The sequence below is a fragment of the Petaurus breviceps genome, unplaced genomic scaffold (genome assembly GCF_028583685.1).
Source record: "Petaurus breviceps papuanus isolate PSGF00001 unplaced genomic scaffold, PetGlider_PUasm1.0 90822, whole genome shotgun sequence".
In the NCBI taxonomy this organism is placed as follows: domain Eukaryota; kingdom Metazoa; phylum Chordata; class Mammalia; order Diprotodontia; family Petauridae; genus Petaurus; species Petaurus breviceps.
The window spans coordinates 25,550,882-25,566,236 of NW_027187351.1; the positions used below are offsets into that span (position 1 = coordinate 25,550,882).

Below are 15,355 nucleotides of genomic sequence, written 5' to 3' on the forward strand. Positions count from 1 at the left end.
GGCAAGATGGATTTCTATATTACAATGCCTGTATATCTTATTTCCCATTTGCATGTAACCATGCATTAACATTTGTTTTTTGAAAACTTTCGAGTTCCAGAATCTTTCCCTTCTTCCCTCCTCACCCATCCCCCCTCGGAAGACAAGCAATTAAAACATTTCCATAGTAGTTATATTGTGATAGACTAACTATATTTCCCTCCATCATATTCTGCCCCCTAATTACTCTGTTTTCTACTTTGATCCTGTCCTGTTTCAAAAATGTTTGCTTCTAACTACCCTCTCCCCTAATCTGCCCTCCCTTCTATCACCCACCCCCCCTCCCCTTCCCCCCTGCTTTTCTGTAGGGTAAAATACCCAATTGAATGTGTATGTTATTCTTTCCTTAAGTCAAATTTAGTAAGAGTAAGGGTGACCCATTCCCTTTCACCTTCTGCTCTTCCCCTCCATTGGTTCTTAAAAATTTGTTTATTTATTTATTTTTTTAATGCTTTATTAACTTCTGATTTACATCATTTGTTTCTGCCAGATTTTGAGTTACAAAATTTCTCCCTGTTTTTCCCCTACCCACTGCCCCAAAATAGCAGTCCCACAGGATATCCCCTCCTCCAATCTGCTCTCTCCCATATTTTCTCCCATACTCCTTTCGACTTTTCCAGGGGATCTCTATGCCTCAGGGCCTGTATATCTTATTTCCCAATTACATGTAAGATGGTATTAATAATAGTATATATACACACACACACATGCACATATATATGTATATATATATTTGAATATTTGATTTTAAAACTTTGAATTCCAGATTCATTCCCTTCCTTCCTTGTCACCCACCCTTACTGGGAAGATAAGCAGTTCAGTAGTTGTACATGTGTGGCTAATGCAAAAAAATAACATAGTAGATATATTGTAAAAGACTGACTATATTTCCCTCCCTCCTATCCCATCTCCCACTTGTTCTATTCTCTACTTTGATCCCATCCCTTTTCAAAAGTGGGTGCTTTCAACTTCCCTCCCCTCCAGCCTACCCTCCCTTCCATCATCCCCCCTCTCATCCCCTTCCCCCCCTATTCTCCTGGAGGGTGAGATACCCTATTTAGTGTGTATTTCACTCCCTCCTCAAGCCAGATTCAATGGGAATAAGGTTGACCCATTCCCTTTTGCCTTCCTATTCTTCCCCTCCATTGTAACCATTTTCCCTTGCCTCTTCTGTATGAGATAGTTTAGCCCAATCTGTCTCTCTCCATCTCTTCTCATATTCCTCTCACCTCTTAATTTCATCTTTTAAGTATCATCCCTTCCTGTTAAATTGGTCCTGTGCCCTCTATCTATGTATACTTGTAAACATATATACACACATTCACATATACCCTCATATATAGACATAGATATTTCTATTCCCTTCAACTACTGAGAAAAGTTTCATAAGTTACAATTATTGTTTTTCCATGTAGGAATGTTAATAGTTCAACTTTGATAAGTTCCTGATGATTTCTTTTCCCTGTTTTACCTTCTCATGCTTCTCTTGCTTCTTATATATGAATGTCAAATTTTCTATTCAACTCTGGTTTTTTCAGCAAAAATGCTTGAAAGTCCTCCATTCCACTGAATGACCATATTTTCCCCTGAAACATGATACTCAGTTTTGCTGGGTAGGTGACTCTTGGTTTTAATCCCAGCTCCTTTGACTTCCGGAATATCATATTCCAAGCCCTTTGATCCCTCAGTGAGAAGCTGCCAGATCCTGAGTTATCCTGATTGCGTTTCCACAATATTCAAATTGTTTCTTCCTGGCTGCTTGTAATATTCTCTCCTTGATCTGGGAATTCCGGAACCTGGCTGTAATATTCCTAGGAGTTTTCTTTTTGGGATCTTTTTCAGGAGGTGATCGGTGGATTCTTTCAACCTCTATTTTGCCCTCTGGTTCTAAAATATCAGGGCAGTTTTCTTTGAGAACTTCCTGGAGGATGATTTCTAGGTTCTTACTTTGATTATGGCTTTCAGGTAGTCCAATAATTTTTAAATTCTCTCTCCTGGATCTGTTTTCCAGATCAGTGGTTTTTCCCATGGAAAATTTCACATTGCCTTCTATTCTTTCATTTGTTTAGATCTTTTTAACAGCATCTTGATTTTTCATGAAGTCATTAGCTTCCATTTGCTCCAGTCTAATTCTGAAGCAATGATTCTCCTCATTGAGCTTTTGAGATTTCTTTTTCCATCTGGCAAATTTGGCTTTTTAAGGCATTCTTCTCCTCATTGCCTTTTTGAGCCTCTTTTGCCATTTGAGTTAGTCTGTTTTTTAAGGTGTTATTTTCCTCAGTCAGGCTGTTGACTCTCATTTCCTAATTTTCTTGCATTGTTCTCATTTCTCTTCCCATTTTTTCCTCCACTTCTCTTATCTGCTTCTTAAGGTCCTCTATGGCCTGTAACCAGCTCCTATTTTCCTTTGAAGCTTTTGGTGCAGGAGTTCTGACTTCACTGTCTTCCTCCTATTCCATGCTTTGCTCTTTTTGTCCCCCAAATAGGAGTCTAATGTTGGAATCTTCTGTCTGCTTTGTTTCCTTTGCCTGGTCATGTCGCGCCGCAGTCACTTGACTTTTGGGCTTTTTGCCACAGTAGGACTCTGCCACCAGACAGGGGAGCTTTGGTCGCAAATGCTGGGGTTTTCTCAGCTGCCGGGGGTATTAGATGGGTGCCCTCTCTGAGGTCTCCACATGCTCTGGCAAGCTGGACACACGCCCCAGGACCTCCACCCTAGACTGCAATCTAGATCCAAGCAGGTCAAAGCAAGAGCGATTACCCCTCAGACTAGTGCTTGGTCCCCCTACACTCTGCAGGCCAGGAGCAGAAGCTGCCATGTGGTGCTGGTTGGCTTTGCTGGCGTCTCAGCGGCTTCATGCACTCCCACTTACTGGGTCCCAAAGTCCAGACTGCACTGACCTCTCACCTTGTCCTTCGCATCTATGTGTTGATAAATCTGGAAAGGGCCACAGCTGCTGCTGATCTGGAGTCCCTCAGGCTGGAGGCTGGTCAGGCATGTCCTGGGGCTAAAGCCGTGGTGTGGGGCTGGGCTTGGCTCCCAGAGCACTGAGCTGGCTGTTTCCTGCCAGCCTGCCTGGCTGTCCTCAGCGGCAGGTTAGCTTCTCTGTGTCACTTTGTGGGTTCTGCTTCATATTTTTCTTACAAGCTTTTGATACAGTTCTGACTTCATTGTCCTCCTCCAGTTCCATGCTTTGATCTTTTTTGTCCCCAAAAAGGGTAGTATGGTCTGATTGTGCTTCCTCATCTTGCCAATTACCTGACTTTTGAGCTCTTTGCCATGGTAGAACTCTGCTTACAGAATGGACAGAGCTTTGTCCCAAATTGCTGGGGTTTTTGCAGCTGCTGGGCTCCTTTTCTGCAGCCCTCACAAGCTCTGGCTCACTGGTCATATACTCCAGGGCCACCACCCAAGACCGCGATCCAGATCCAGGCAGGTCAAAGCAAGAGGGATAACCCTCTGAATGGACACTTGTTCCCCCTACCTTTTGCAGGCCAGGAGCTCTGAAAGCAGCCACGTGGCACCTCTGTGCCTCTCACCTCTCGCCCCGGGGTCAGGTGCCAGACCTCTCTGTTCCTTCACCCTTACGACAGTGTTCCCAACTGACCTTTTATTTTCTCTTTGGTGTTTTTGGGTTGAGGAGTCTGGAAATCACCATAGCTGCTGGTGATTCCCTCTCCTGAAGTCTCCTCTGGCTGGTCTGGGCACTGGTCAGGGCTGCCCAGCGGATGGAACCAGGTCTCACTGAGGCTGTACTTGGCTCCCAGCATGCTACAATAGACCTTTCCTGTCAGCCTGCCAGGCTGCCTTCAGTGGGAGATTTGTTTCTCTCTGTCTCTTTGTGGGTTCTGTAGCTTTAAAATTTGTTTAGGGTCATTTTTTTTTACAGGTGTTGGAGGTGTTGAAGCCAGATCTCATGCCAAGTTTGTGTTTTTACTCTGCAATCTTGGCTCTGCCCCCAAGTATTTTTAATATCAAGGCTTACTAATTTTGATGTACTGTATTTGTTATTTCCATGTTGAGATACATGTGATAGTACAGACTAATCACATGTATCTAACCTTTCTGGAATAAGCTCAGTAGCCAAAAAAAATAACCTCACTTGAGCCCTAACTTGTATTCTAATGCTACTTTCTGAAGTCATATTTAGACCATAATGTTCTCAGCATTCACCACAACAAAAATATCACACAGTATTATTTTTATTTTCTGTCTTGATGGCCAAATAGGAGGTTATTCTCAACATTCATTGATTTTTATCCATTCAGTAATGGATATAGATCTTAGACTTGACCATGTTTGGTATATTTTTTCCTTGATCATTGAGTGTTCTACATATCAAATATAATTTGTATCATGCTTTATAATTTACAAAGTGCTTTCGCATGGGTTCTTATTTAGATACTAGTTAATGATCATACAAGGAAATGGCATGCTTACATTAAGGCAGATAAATTGTATGTTTTCCTGAAGCAGTGATTCTTTTTTTCACTTGTTTTCACTTGTCATATCATAGAATAATACATACCAATATGGTGTTGTCTTATCAACTTGCTGACATACTGAAATGTCACTAAAAGTTTTCTAATTTATAGTGTTCAGAGGAGTCCAGTGTATAGCTAGCTTGCCAGTTCTTGAAGCCAAAATCAGAAAATAATTTTCTCCTTCAGCCTCATAAAACAAATGGAATTGTAGATATAGAGCTGAAAACTCTAGAGTATATTCGATTTAGCTATTTTCTTTCACCACTTTTGTTCTATAAATATATTTCTGGGTTAATTTCTTTGGTTCCTATTTTTCTTTAAATAATTTTTGTGTCAAATATTTTTAAAACAGTTATTTAAAAAGCTAGGTTTATATATATGCAAATTTAAAAATTCTAAATCAAATATAACACATTTTTCTGAGTCATCTTAACAAGCATTTATTTGTTGCTAACTATATACAAAGCATTAGGCTAAAGGTAAAAATAATAATCCTGTCCTCAAAGAGCTCACATTCTTTTGGCAGAGACAAGAAAACAGTTATGTACAACATTCATACACACATACACATAGTCTGTGTGTATGTATTTATATTCCTATAGGTATAGATATATACACACATACATACATATATACACATATACAGTTATCTCTTTCACATCATGGGGATTAGGGGCGCAGCACCCCTAAAATCTGGAAAATCTGTGTGAAGTTTTTTGGTCCTCCCTTCTGTAATGGGAATGGGAATTTGAAGATCTTCCCTGCCTCTTAATAGACCTAGGGGGGAGTTTGAAGACCTTCCCTGCTTTGAAAGTAAACTCTGCCTCCTAATAAGCTGAATGTAATCACATGGAGCCTGTGATGGAGGGAATTTGCTAATGGGTGGAACAGAACCCACAGGAAGCTGGTAGTGAAAGCTAGTGAGAGGATGGAGGAGAGAAGATGCTCATTAAGGGGATAGAGAGGTTTGTGAGTAAATATTGATCTTGTATTGGTTTGTAGGAAGGCTGAAAGATGCTGTGGCTCTCACTGTTATTATGGCTTCTGAATATCTTTGGTACTGTGATGAAATCGGCTTACTGATTTTGGGATTTGGTTTTCTGGTGTCTAAATAAATGCTTCTGTACTATCCTCTATCTGGAGAGTTTGTTGTATTTTGCGATCTAATGTCATGCAATACTTATAGTCATGGTCTTTATTGTGATTGTTGTAAACATTGCATTGGTGCTACACCTTCGTAGTAAGAAGTCTTCCAGCTTCGCAGATTTCTTTCTCTTTTTTCTTGTTGTTATACAATACTATACATATATTTTATGCATTTCTGAGTTTCTAAACTTTTTCTGTGTTGCCTGCTGGCTTTCGTGTACTGTCTGCAGCTTTCACAAAACTCCCCCCAAATTCCCATTCAGTTTCTTATCCCAACCTGCAATATATTGAAACTGTGATGGGGAAAGTTGCAGTGTGGAATGGATAACTGTATATACACACATACTAAATTGGAGATAATCTCAGAGGGAAAACACTCAGAGGGAGGGACAGACATGCACATACATGTACATTCTTGCACATGTTTGTGTATAATCCGTTGAAGAAGGTGGTATCCAAGCTGGGTCATGAAAGAAGCCCAATAAGCCACCAGAGAGCTAAGGAGAGAAAATTTTAGAACAGCCAAGAGGTATGACGTCAGAAGATGGAGTTGTGTTCGAGGAATAGTAGGAAGAAGGTCAATGCTGCTGGATCTTGGAATAGGTGGAAGGAAGTAAAAGTACAGGAAGACCAGAAGGTAGGAAGGACAGTAGGCTGTATAGGGCTTCAAAAGCCAGAGAATTTTATATTTGACCCTGGATATGATAGGGAGCACTGGAATTTTTGAGTGGAGAGGTAACATCAGACTCTTACTTAAAGATCATTTAGGCACCTAGTGGAGAATAGCCTGGAATGGGGGATACCAACTATAACTATATCAGTAGTACAGGTTTGAGGTGATAAGGATCTACATAAGGATGTTGTATGTATAAGTAGAAAACAGGCAGCACATATGAGAGATGTCAAGAAGGTGGAAATGATAGAATTTGGCAACAGGTTGGTGAGTGTAAGTGAAGGGTTAAGGGTGACACCTTGGTTGTTGGTCTGGGTCACTGGGAGGATGTTAGAGCTTTTGTCAGTGATAAAGAAGTTCAGAAGTGGGACAGCTAGGTGGCACAATGAATAGCACTGCAACTGGAGTTAGGAGGACCTGAGTTCAAATCACAACTCAGATACTTGACACTTAGTAGTGTCAAGACCTTGGGCAAGTCACTTAACCCCAGTTGCCCTGCCTTTCTCCCTCCAAAAAGCCAAACCAAAACAAAAAAGACACTGGAAAAAGAGGAGGGTTTCAGAGTAAAGATAATGAATTCAGTTGTGGATATGCTGAGTTTGAGATGTCTACCAGTCATCCATTTCCAGTTATCTAGTGGACACTTGCTGATGTGAGAATGGAAATTAGAAGAGAGATTAGGCCTGGACAAATAAATTTGAGAATCATCTGCATAGAGATATTAATCAAAGCCTTGGGAACTGATGAAGTCACCAAGAAACATAGAATCTAGAGAAAAGAGAAGAGGGCTAACAACAGACCCTTATGAACACATACCACACAGAATTAGTTTAGTGGGCATGATCTGGATGAACATTCAGTAAAGAAGGTTGAAAAGGAGCCAGTCATACAGTTAGTAGGAAAACCAGGAGAGAGCAGTGTCATGAAAACCAAGGCAGGAGAGAATATCTTGGAGAAGATAATCCACATTGTCAAAGCTTGTAGAAGGATCAAAAAGGATGAGGCCTGAGAAGGGGCCATTAGAGGTGGCCGTTGAGATCATTGGTGATTTTGAGAAGGAAGTCACCAATAATGAATAAAGAAAGAATGTGACATTGTGCCTCATTTCTAAAATACACAGAGAACTGAATCAAATATATAAGAATACAAGTCATTTCCAAGTTGACAAATGGTCAAAGGATATGAACAGGCAGTTTTCAGAGGAAGAAATTAAAGATATCTATAATCATATGAAAAAAATGTTCTAAATCACTATTAGAGAAATACAAATCAAAGCAACTCTGAGTTACCACATCTTACCAGTCAGATTGGCTAAAGTGACAAAACAGGAACATGATCAATGCTGTAGAAGATGTGGGAAAATTGGAACACTAATGCATTGTTCATGGAGTTGTGAACTGATCTAACCATTCTGGAGAGCAATCTGGAACTGTGCCCAAAGGGCTATAAAAATGTTCATACCCTTTGACCTAGCAATACCACTTCTAAGGCTGTATCCCAAAGAGATCATACAAGTGGGAAAAGGACCTGTATGTACAAAAATATTTATAGCAGCTTTTTGTGGTGGCAAAGAATTAGATATCAAGGGAATGCCCATCAATTGGGGAATGGCTAAACAAGTTGTGGTATATGAATATAATGGAATACTATTGTGCTATAAGAAATGAGGAGCAGACGGATTTCATAATGACCTGGAGAGACTTATATAAATTGATGATGAGTGAGAGAAGCAAAACCAGGAAAACATTGTACACAATTGACACATTGTCTCTGTGATGTCTGACTTTGATAGACTGGTCTCATCTCAGCAATGCAAGGTTATAAGACAACTCCAGAAGAGTCATGATGGAAAGGGCTATCCACATCCAGAGAATATTAACAGAGTCTGAATGCAGATTGAAGCAAACTACTTGCTCTCTCTTTTGTTTTGTTCCTTCTTTCTTGTTCATTCCATTGGTTATAATCCTTTACAACTTGACTAATGTTTAATGTGAAGGTATATGTAGAACCTGTATCAGATTGCATGCTGCCATAGTGGGGGAGAGGGAGAGGGAGAAAATCTGGAACTCAAAAACTTATGGACCTGAATGTTGTAAACTAAAAGGAAACAAACAAACAGATAAATAGAAAGAATGTGACAGTATGAGTAAAGAATAAATTGTGTAACACATTGTTCAGTGATTTTGGGGGTGGGGTATCCTAATGCTTTACACAACAAATTACAAAATCTGCAAATGAATATTTTCTGAATAAATTTGTACTTTAGAAAATGCCATCATAGTGCCATTTTCCCAAATATACCCATTGTGACAACTCAAGTACACAGAAATAAAGATATTTGGAAATCAACTTGTTAAGAAAGTGGGTTTTGAAGTTGTCCTTGTCTACCTGTTTTTTCCCCCAGGTTATTCTGTTCTTTCTTTACATTACACCTTCATCACGTTTTGTTTTAACTCAAGAAATCACTTATTAGGAAGCAGATAGTAGCATACTTTTAGGTAATTATCTAAGTACAAACTTAGACTGTGACCCAGTAATTAGAGTGTAAATGGCATATTTGGTTCTTCTTTGGCCTTGATAGTTTATTGATTGTATGTGGTTTAACCACCAAAATTTTGTAATTTTAAAATTCATATTCTTATTTTTAAACTTAATTCATTAAATACTAAATTTGGGGGGGTTCTGGCATACTGTGGTGTTTTAGGTGAAGACAGTAGTTAAATGATCAGGAAATACCGTGTTTCCCCGATAATAAGACCTATCCCGAAAATAAGCCCTCCCCTTACTGTGTAAGATTCCTCTAAAATAAGCCCTCCCCCGAAAATAAGCCCTATTGAGATTGCCACTGTGCTACACGCTACATTATGGTACCCTCTGTATGCACCGTTCCCCCCCCCCCCCCGTGAAACGCACGCCGAGCTCAGAGCTGCAGCAGTGAGCGTGTCATCCTGTTCTTTATTGAATTCATTATTGAATAAAGGTACATTTTTTTGTTCACATTTACCTGTTTATTAAAATTGCTGTCAATGTTCATTAAAATAAGCCCTCCCCTGAAAATAAGCCCTCTGGTGTTTTTCTGTCCAAAATAATTAATAAGACAGTGTCTTATTATCGGGGAAACACGGTATCTAGAGTCAGGAAGACCTGAGTTCAAATGTGTCCTCACAAACTTACTGGCTATGTTACCCTGGGCAAGTCACTCAAACTCTGTTTGACTCAATTTCCTCACCTGTAAAATGATGATAATAATACCTTGCAGGGTTGTTGTGAAGATCAAATGAGATATTAATTATAAATTAATGTTCAAGTGCCTGGCACATATTAAGTGCTATGTAAATGTTAGCTGTTATTATTGTTATTAGTCTGTGCATGAAAATGAAGTACAGTATAACATGCAAGTAGTGCTTTACTGTTTTCAAAGCATTTTTCTTACATTATCCCTTTCAGTTATTTAGGGTCCTCATTTTACAAATGAGAAAACTGAACTTTTAAAGAGAAGTTAAATGATTTGTGTAAAGTTGTTGAACTTAGGTCTTGAAATGTATTTGTTGATCAGTTAGTCCCTTATCATTGAACATCTTCAAATGGAGCTGCAATGACCATTTATTTAATCTAGAAATTTTAGAGGTAAATATCTGCTTAGTTGTGTGTTGGACTAGATACCTTTTAAGTTTCTTTCCAATTGTAAGAATTTTCAAAATCTAAATTTGTTGCCTCCTCCCCTATCTACTCCACACTGTGTTTTAATATAAAGATGGACCAGCAATCTGACAGGCTTATCAATAACTTCTCTTCTTTTCCCCCTCTCGCCCCCTTTTGTGTATCTTAGATGATGGGTTAGTTTGTCCCGAATACAGATTTTGCAAGATATAGCCAATATTTTAAAGCTGGTGAAAAATGTTGTACTAATTTATATTTTTCTTTGAGTATTTCTTAAGAATCTGTAGAAATACATTCCAGAGAGAATGTGTTAAGTTTTCATGTTTGTCCTTTAAAAAAAAAAAAACAACCTTAAATAGTTTTAGTCGACTATATATGTGTATGATATTTTCTGCATGTAAACAGACATTTACAGGATGCAGTTGTTTTGAGACAAGTATATATATTTAATTTTTTTTAAAGCTAAAAGATGTTACTGTGTCTAAAGCTATGGGAATATACCATGTGTAATGGTATACAATGTGTAAGAGCTTTAATTTAAAATTATTTTTCTTTGAAAAAGAAATATATTTGTTATAAATGAAGACTCTCCATGTCTGTTATTTAAAAGTACTCAAATGGGAAGTTATTTATGTTTTATCTCTCACCAATTAAAAAAAAACCATTTTTAAATTTCAGTGCATGCAAGATATGGGAAATACAAAGGCAAGAATGCTCTATGAAGCTAACCTCCCGGAGAACTTTCGACGGCCCCAAACGGACCAGTATCCTTTCAACTTATTAAAAGATTAAAACATTTTTTAATGTATTTATCAAACCTCGATTTGCCAGAATAATTTTTAGGAAGATGGGGATTTTATCAAATCGTTGTTCTTTAAGGAATCAAACTGACATTCACCTAGCACAGTGTTTAGGAGGCACTTTTTTTTATGTGCCTATAGCATTACTGAATGTTATGGAACACCATTTCAGAAATCTACTATTAACTATAAAATTTGATGACAGGTTTGTTTTTTTTTTCACTTTGGGAGGGAAGCACTTGTATTTTTTGATGTTTTAAGATTATGATGGTATTCTTGGTTTATGAGCACAATGAGTAGTGATTTTTTTAAAATAATTTTTAAAAGGCATCTGCATTAAGAAATTATTATCATCTATAAATTAAATTAAATTATCGTAACAAAAGACAGCATTTATTCTTATTTATGGATTACTGTGGCAATTTGCATTATTTTTTTACCACTGATATTCCTGCTTTAGGAGCTCTCAGGCTGATATCCTAGATGTTGTTCTTAACCTCTCCCTTTTGTCAAGGCCTGTGGATTTCACCTTTGCAGCATCTTCAAGTAGGCCCTCTTTTCTCCTCCTCCTATACTGGTACTACTCTGGTGCAGGATCTCACCTTATACTAAATTATTTCAATAGCCTGCACCAGCAGTCACCCTATCTCAAGTCCATCTCTACTTTAGTCCATTTCCATTTAGATAACAAAGTGATTTTCGTAAAATGCAGATCTGATCATGTCACTCTCCTACTCCGTCAACTCCAGTGGCTCCCTGTCACTTTCAGGATCAACTATAAAATCATCTGTTTGGTGTTCAAAGCCCTTCATGACCTTGCTTCCTCCTTCCTTTCCAGTCTTCTTATACCTTACTCCTGCCACATGGTCTTGATGTATAATAACTCTGGTCTACTGGCTGTTCTTCAAACAAGGTGTTCCTGACTGGGCATTTTCTTTTGCTGTTCCACAAGTCTGGAATGCTATCTTTCCATTTTTCCACCTCCTGCCTCCCTTTAATTCCACCTAATATCCTATCTCCTGCAGGATGCCTTTCCTAACCCCTCTTAATTCTAGTGTCCTTCCTCTATTAGTTGCTTGCTATTTATCCTGCATGACTTGTTTGTGCATATTTGTTTGCTTGTTATTTCCCCTATTAGATTTTGAGCCTCTTGAGGTCAGGGACTATTTTTTTCTCTCTTTCTGTATAACCAGCACTTAGCACAGTGCTTGCCACCTAATAGACACTTAATAAATGCTTTTGATTGACTGACCAGTTTGTTCTTCACTTTATCCACGAAAACTTTTCAGACTACTATGAATAATAAAATTTAACTCATCATTTTAAAAGGTAGAACATATATAATACCATGAAGCAATGATAGTTAAGATTTCTAGAAAGTCTGAAGTATAAAATTAATTTTGTTAGTTATACATGTAATAACCATGTCTACCTGCAAACATTAAAAAATAAAAACAGTGCAAGTATTTCTTTTCACTTGTAGCAAAATGAGGCCTTTTGTTTTTATTTTCATATTTGGAAAAATGTCAAGTCAAAATTTTATAAATATGTTTGAAAGTACCTCATTTGTTTTTCAGTTTTTGAAATAATTTATTCTGTGTACTGGTGATATTTTAGTTATTTTATGCTGGAAATAGTTTCATGTGTCTTCTACCTGTTTGCTTTAGGACAAAGACCATGTCTGTTCTTTCCACTTGCCAGCACACCAGTTTTCTTCTTCCCTCCCTAGTAGCTTTGGTTGACATTAAACCAAGGTTTTCTTGAATACTTTGGGTGAACAGCTTGATCATAGTATTTTGCTTTATAATGTCCTGTACCTAGAAACATTCATTTAAGTAATCTATCTCCTTACCTCCAAGTAGTTATCAAATAAATCTTTGCCCATAATCAGAAAATCATTTCCTCATAGCCTATCTTCCTACTGTGTGTAGCCATCCATAAAATCCTTCATAGATTATAGGAAGATTCACTTAATAATTGACCTAACTCATCTTATACATTGTGAGAAACTCTAGAAAAACAGACTGTACTTCATTGTTACAAGTTTTTTGTAGAAAACTTTTCTAACATTTATAGTACTCTTTGGGTTCAAGTTGTACTTTGTTTCTGTTTTTTTTTTTTCTTTTTGGAGGGGAGAAGGCAGGGCAGTTGGGGTTAAGTGACTTGTCCAAGGTCACATGGCTACTAAGTGTTAAGTGTCTGAGGCCGGATTTGAATTCAGGTCCTCCTGACTCCAGGACCGGTGCTCTATTCACTGTGCCACCTAGCCACCCCTCAGGTTGTACTTTGGACATATACTGGCTATAAGCCACTTAACTTCTTGACGACAACTCATTGTAAGTTGCAGAGTGGGTAGCATCTTGTATTGGTGGGGAACAGTCCTTCATGGAATATCCCCTCTATCATTAGAATCACCTATCTCAGTGAAAGAAAATTATATTTCTTCACGTGGGAACCATTTGCAGTATAAGCAATAAAACTTATGTTGCTGTGTCTATGATTGCATCAGTTTTTATATTTACAATGATGATCCAAAACCATGTTTGCCCATACTGTGTGACCTTAGTTAGTCAACAAGCATTTTTTAAGTGTTTATTTTGTCCCAGGCACCTGTGCTAAGTGCTAGTGATACACATACAAGCAAAAAGACAGGCAATCTTTGTTCTTAAGGAGTTTACATTTATGGGGGGGGGGAAGACCACCTACAAAAGGAAACTAAAAGGGGGGTGTGTGAAGAAGGGGAAAAAGGTACTGAGTGTGAGGACATGATGGAGAAGTGTAGCCTGGTAGAAAATGAAAAGATGGCTGTCCTGGTTGCCCTCTTTAAATGGTGGTTTGGGGAGGAACCTTCCAGTTACAAAGAGGTAGGGTCTTGCCAAGGTGTGAATTCCAGAACTGAAGAGGTTTTTTCAGGATGAAGATGGTGGAGAAGTCTAGAAGAGGTCAGCCTGGTGAGAAATGAAGTAGTGTGGTGGTCTTTGTCCATGTCTTCTCATAAGTCTTCCAGAGGGCACTCCATTAGCATAATGGAAACCTTTATCTAAATCCCTTCACATTGCATGGATACAGATAGAGCATGTGTGTGAACTGTCCCTGTTTTTATGCTGCTTATTCTGCATAATTCTCTGGGAGAGTATTGCATCCACCTTACCTTTTGTGTGACTCTTAAATTTTAATTTTCTACAAACTGTGGATACAGTATCCCTGAAAGAATGTTCTTTTAAAAAATGGGGTCTTATTTTAGGTGGAAGCTTGGGGAGGGGTCATTAAAATCACTGCCTAGTTCATCCAGAGCATTCTGCTTTGCTCAATTCTTCTTGTTAATTCTTGGCCCAATATTGTCTGTCACATCTGAATACAGAATATATTGTAGACCAGCTCTGTGGGTCCAAATGTTTATCAGTCTTTGGCTTTCTTCATCTGTTTGATTTTTTAATTTGTGAATAATTAAGTTGAACTCCTGATTGACTGTGGATTTCATTTAAGAAGCTCTGAGTAGTCTTGCTCTTGCTGCTATCAGAGCAGAGTTATCCACTGACCGGAGCATTTGGAAGATCTCAACCTCTATAGGGAATTTCACTTAATATTTAGATTGTAATCTCTTCAGATACTTTTAGTGAGCATGTCTCTCCTTGTTTTGTGGCTTATCAGCATTAATAATCAGTGTTAGAGTAATTTCTTGTGTTAAATTTTTTAGAATCTTGTGTGATTTTGCTATTTGATTGAGAAACACCTTCCTAGAGGAGAATTTTTCAGGTGGCATTTTGCTCTACCAAATAAAATTCTTTTTATAGTCAACAAACAATAAGCACAATATGATCCTAAATTCTTTGCACTTTTTTGTTAATTCTATGATTATGAAGAGGTATCCTTTTGTAGAATATCACTTGACAAAGCCTACATATTGACTTTTGGTATTTCATCAAGGATGTCCTCAAAAATTGAATATGTTTTTCTTATAAAATTTTGGTAGCAAAAGTAAGGTCCTTATGGGTTGGAAAGTAGAGTCCTCATATTGTTATTCTCTTGATTGGATTTTTCATTTAGGGGGAAGGTTTAATTAGATATGAAATTTGTTTTCAAATGTTTTATATGCTTCCTTTTTTGAGATTCTTTGAGAATAATTTCTTCAGCGCTTAAAATTGTTATCTATTCCTTCAAGGTCCCTTTCTATATATTGGTCTGATCTAGCTCTTCTTCCCATCTTGGTTTCTTTTAGTGACATTTCTACTTCCTTATGTAGTGTGTGTGAGACATAGTTCATTTTAGAAATCTTTATAGAACTTTTCCAATTTTTGTCTGTTATCTTCCTTCCAGTCTTATCCTTAGGTGCCCTTGGGAGGATGATAGCAGAAACAACAGCTAACACATGGTAAGCTATGTGTCAGGCACTGTGATTCTCAAACATTGGGTCCTCATACTAACTCTGGGAAGTAGGTACTACTATCATCCCCAATTTATACACGAGGAAGAGGCAGACATGTTAGATGACTTGCCCGTGATCTCACACACACACACACACACACACACACACACACACACACACACACAC

The 15,355-nt window shown here is 38.1% G+C and overlaps 1 protein-coding gene across 7 annotated transcripts in view; it reads left to right on the forward strand.

Annotated features, from left to right (window-relative positions):
- SMAP1 (small ArfGAP 1) overlaps positions 1-15,355 on the forward strand; it is a 242,915-nt gene that overhangs the window by 99,102 nt on the left and 128,458 nt on the right. For all 7 annotated transcript variants that reach the window (XM_069070730.1, XM_069070732.1, XM_069070734.1 and 4 more), the window contains one exon: positions 10,682-10,767. In XM_069070730.1, coding sequence (XP_068926831.1) covers positions 10,682-10,767 — 86 coding nt within the window. The remainder of the gene's footprint in view (positions 1-10,681; positions 10,768-15,355) is intronic.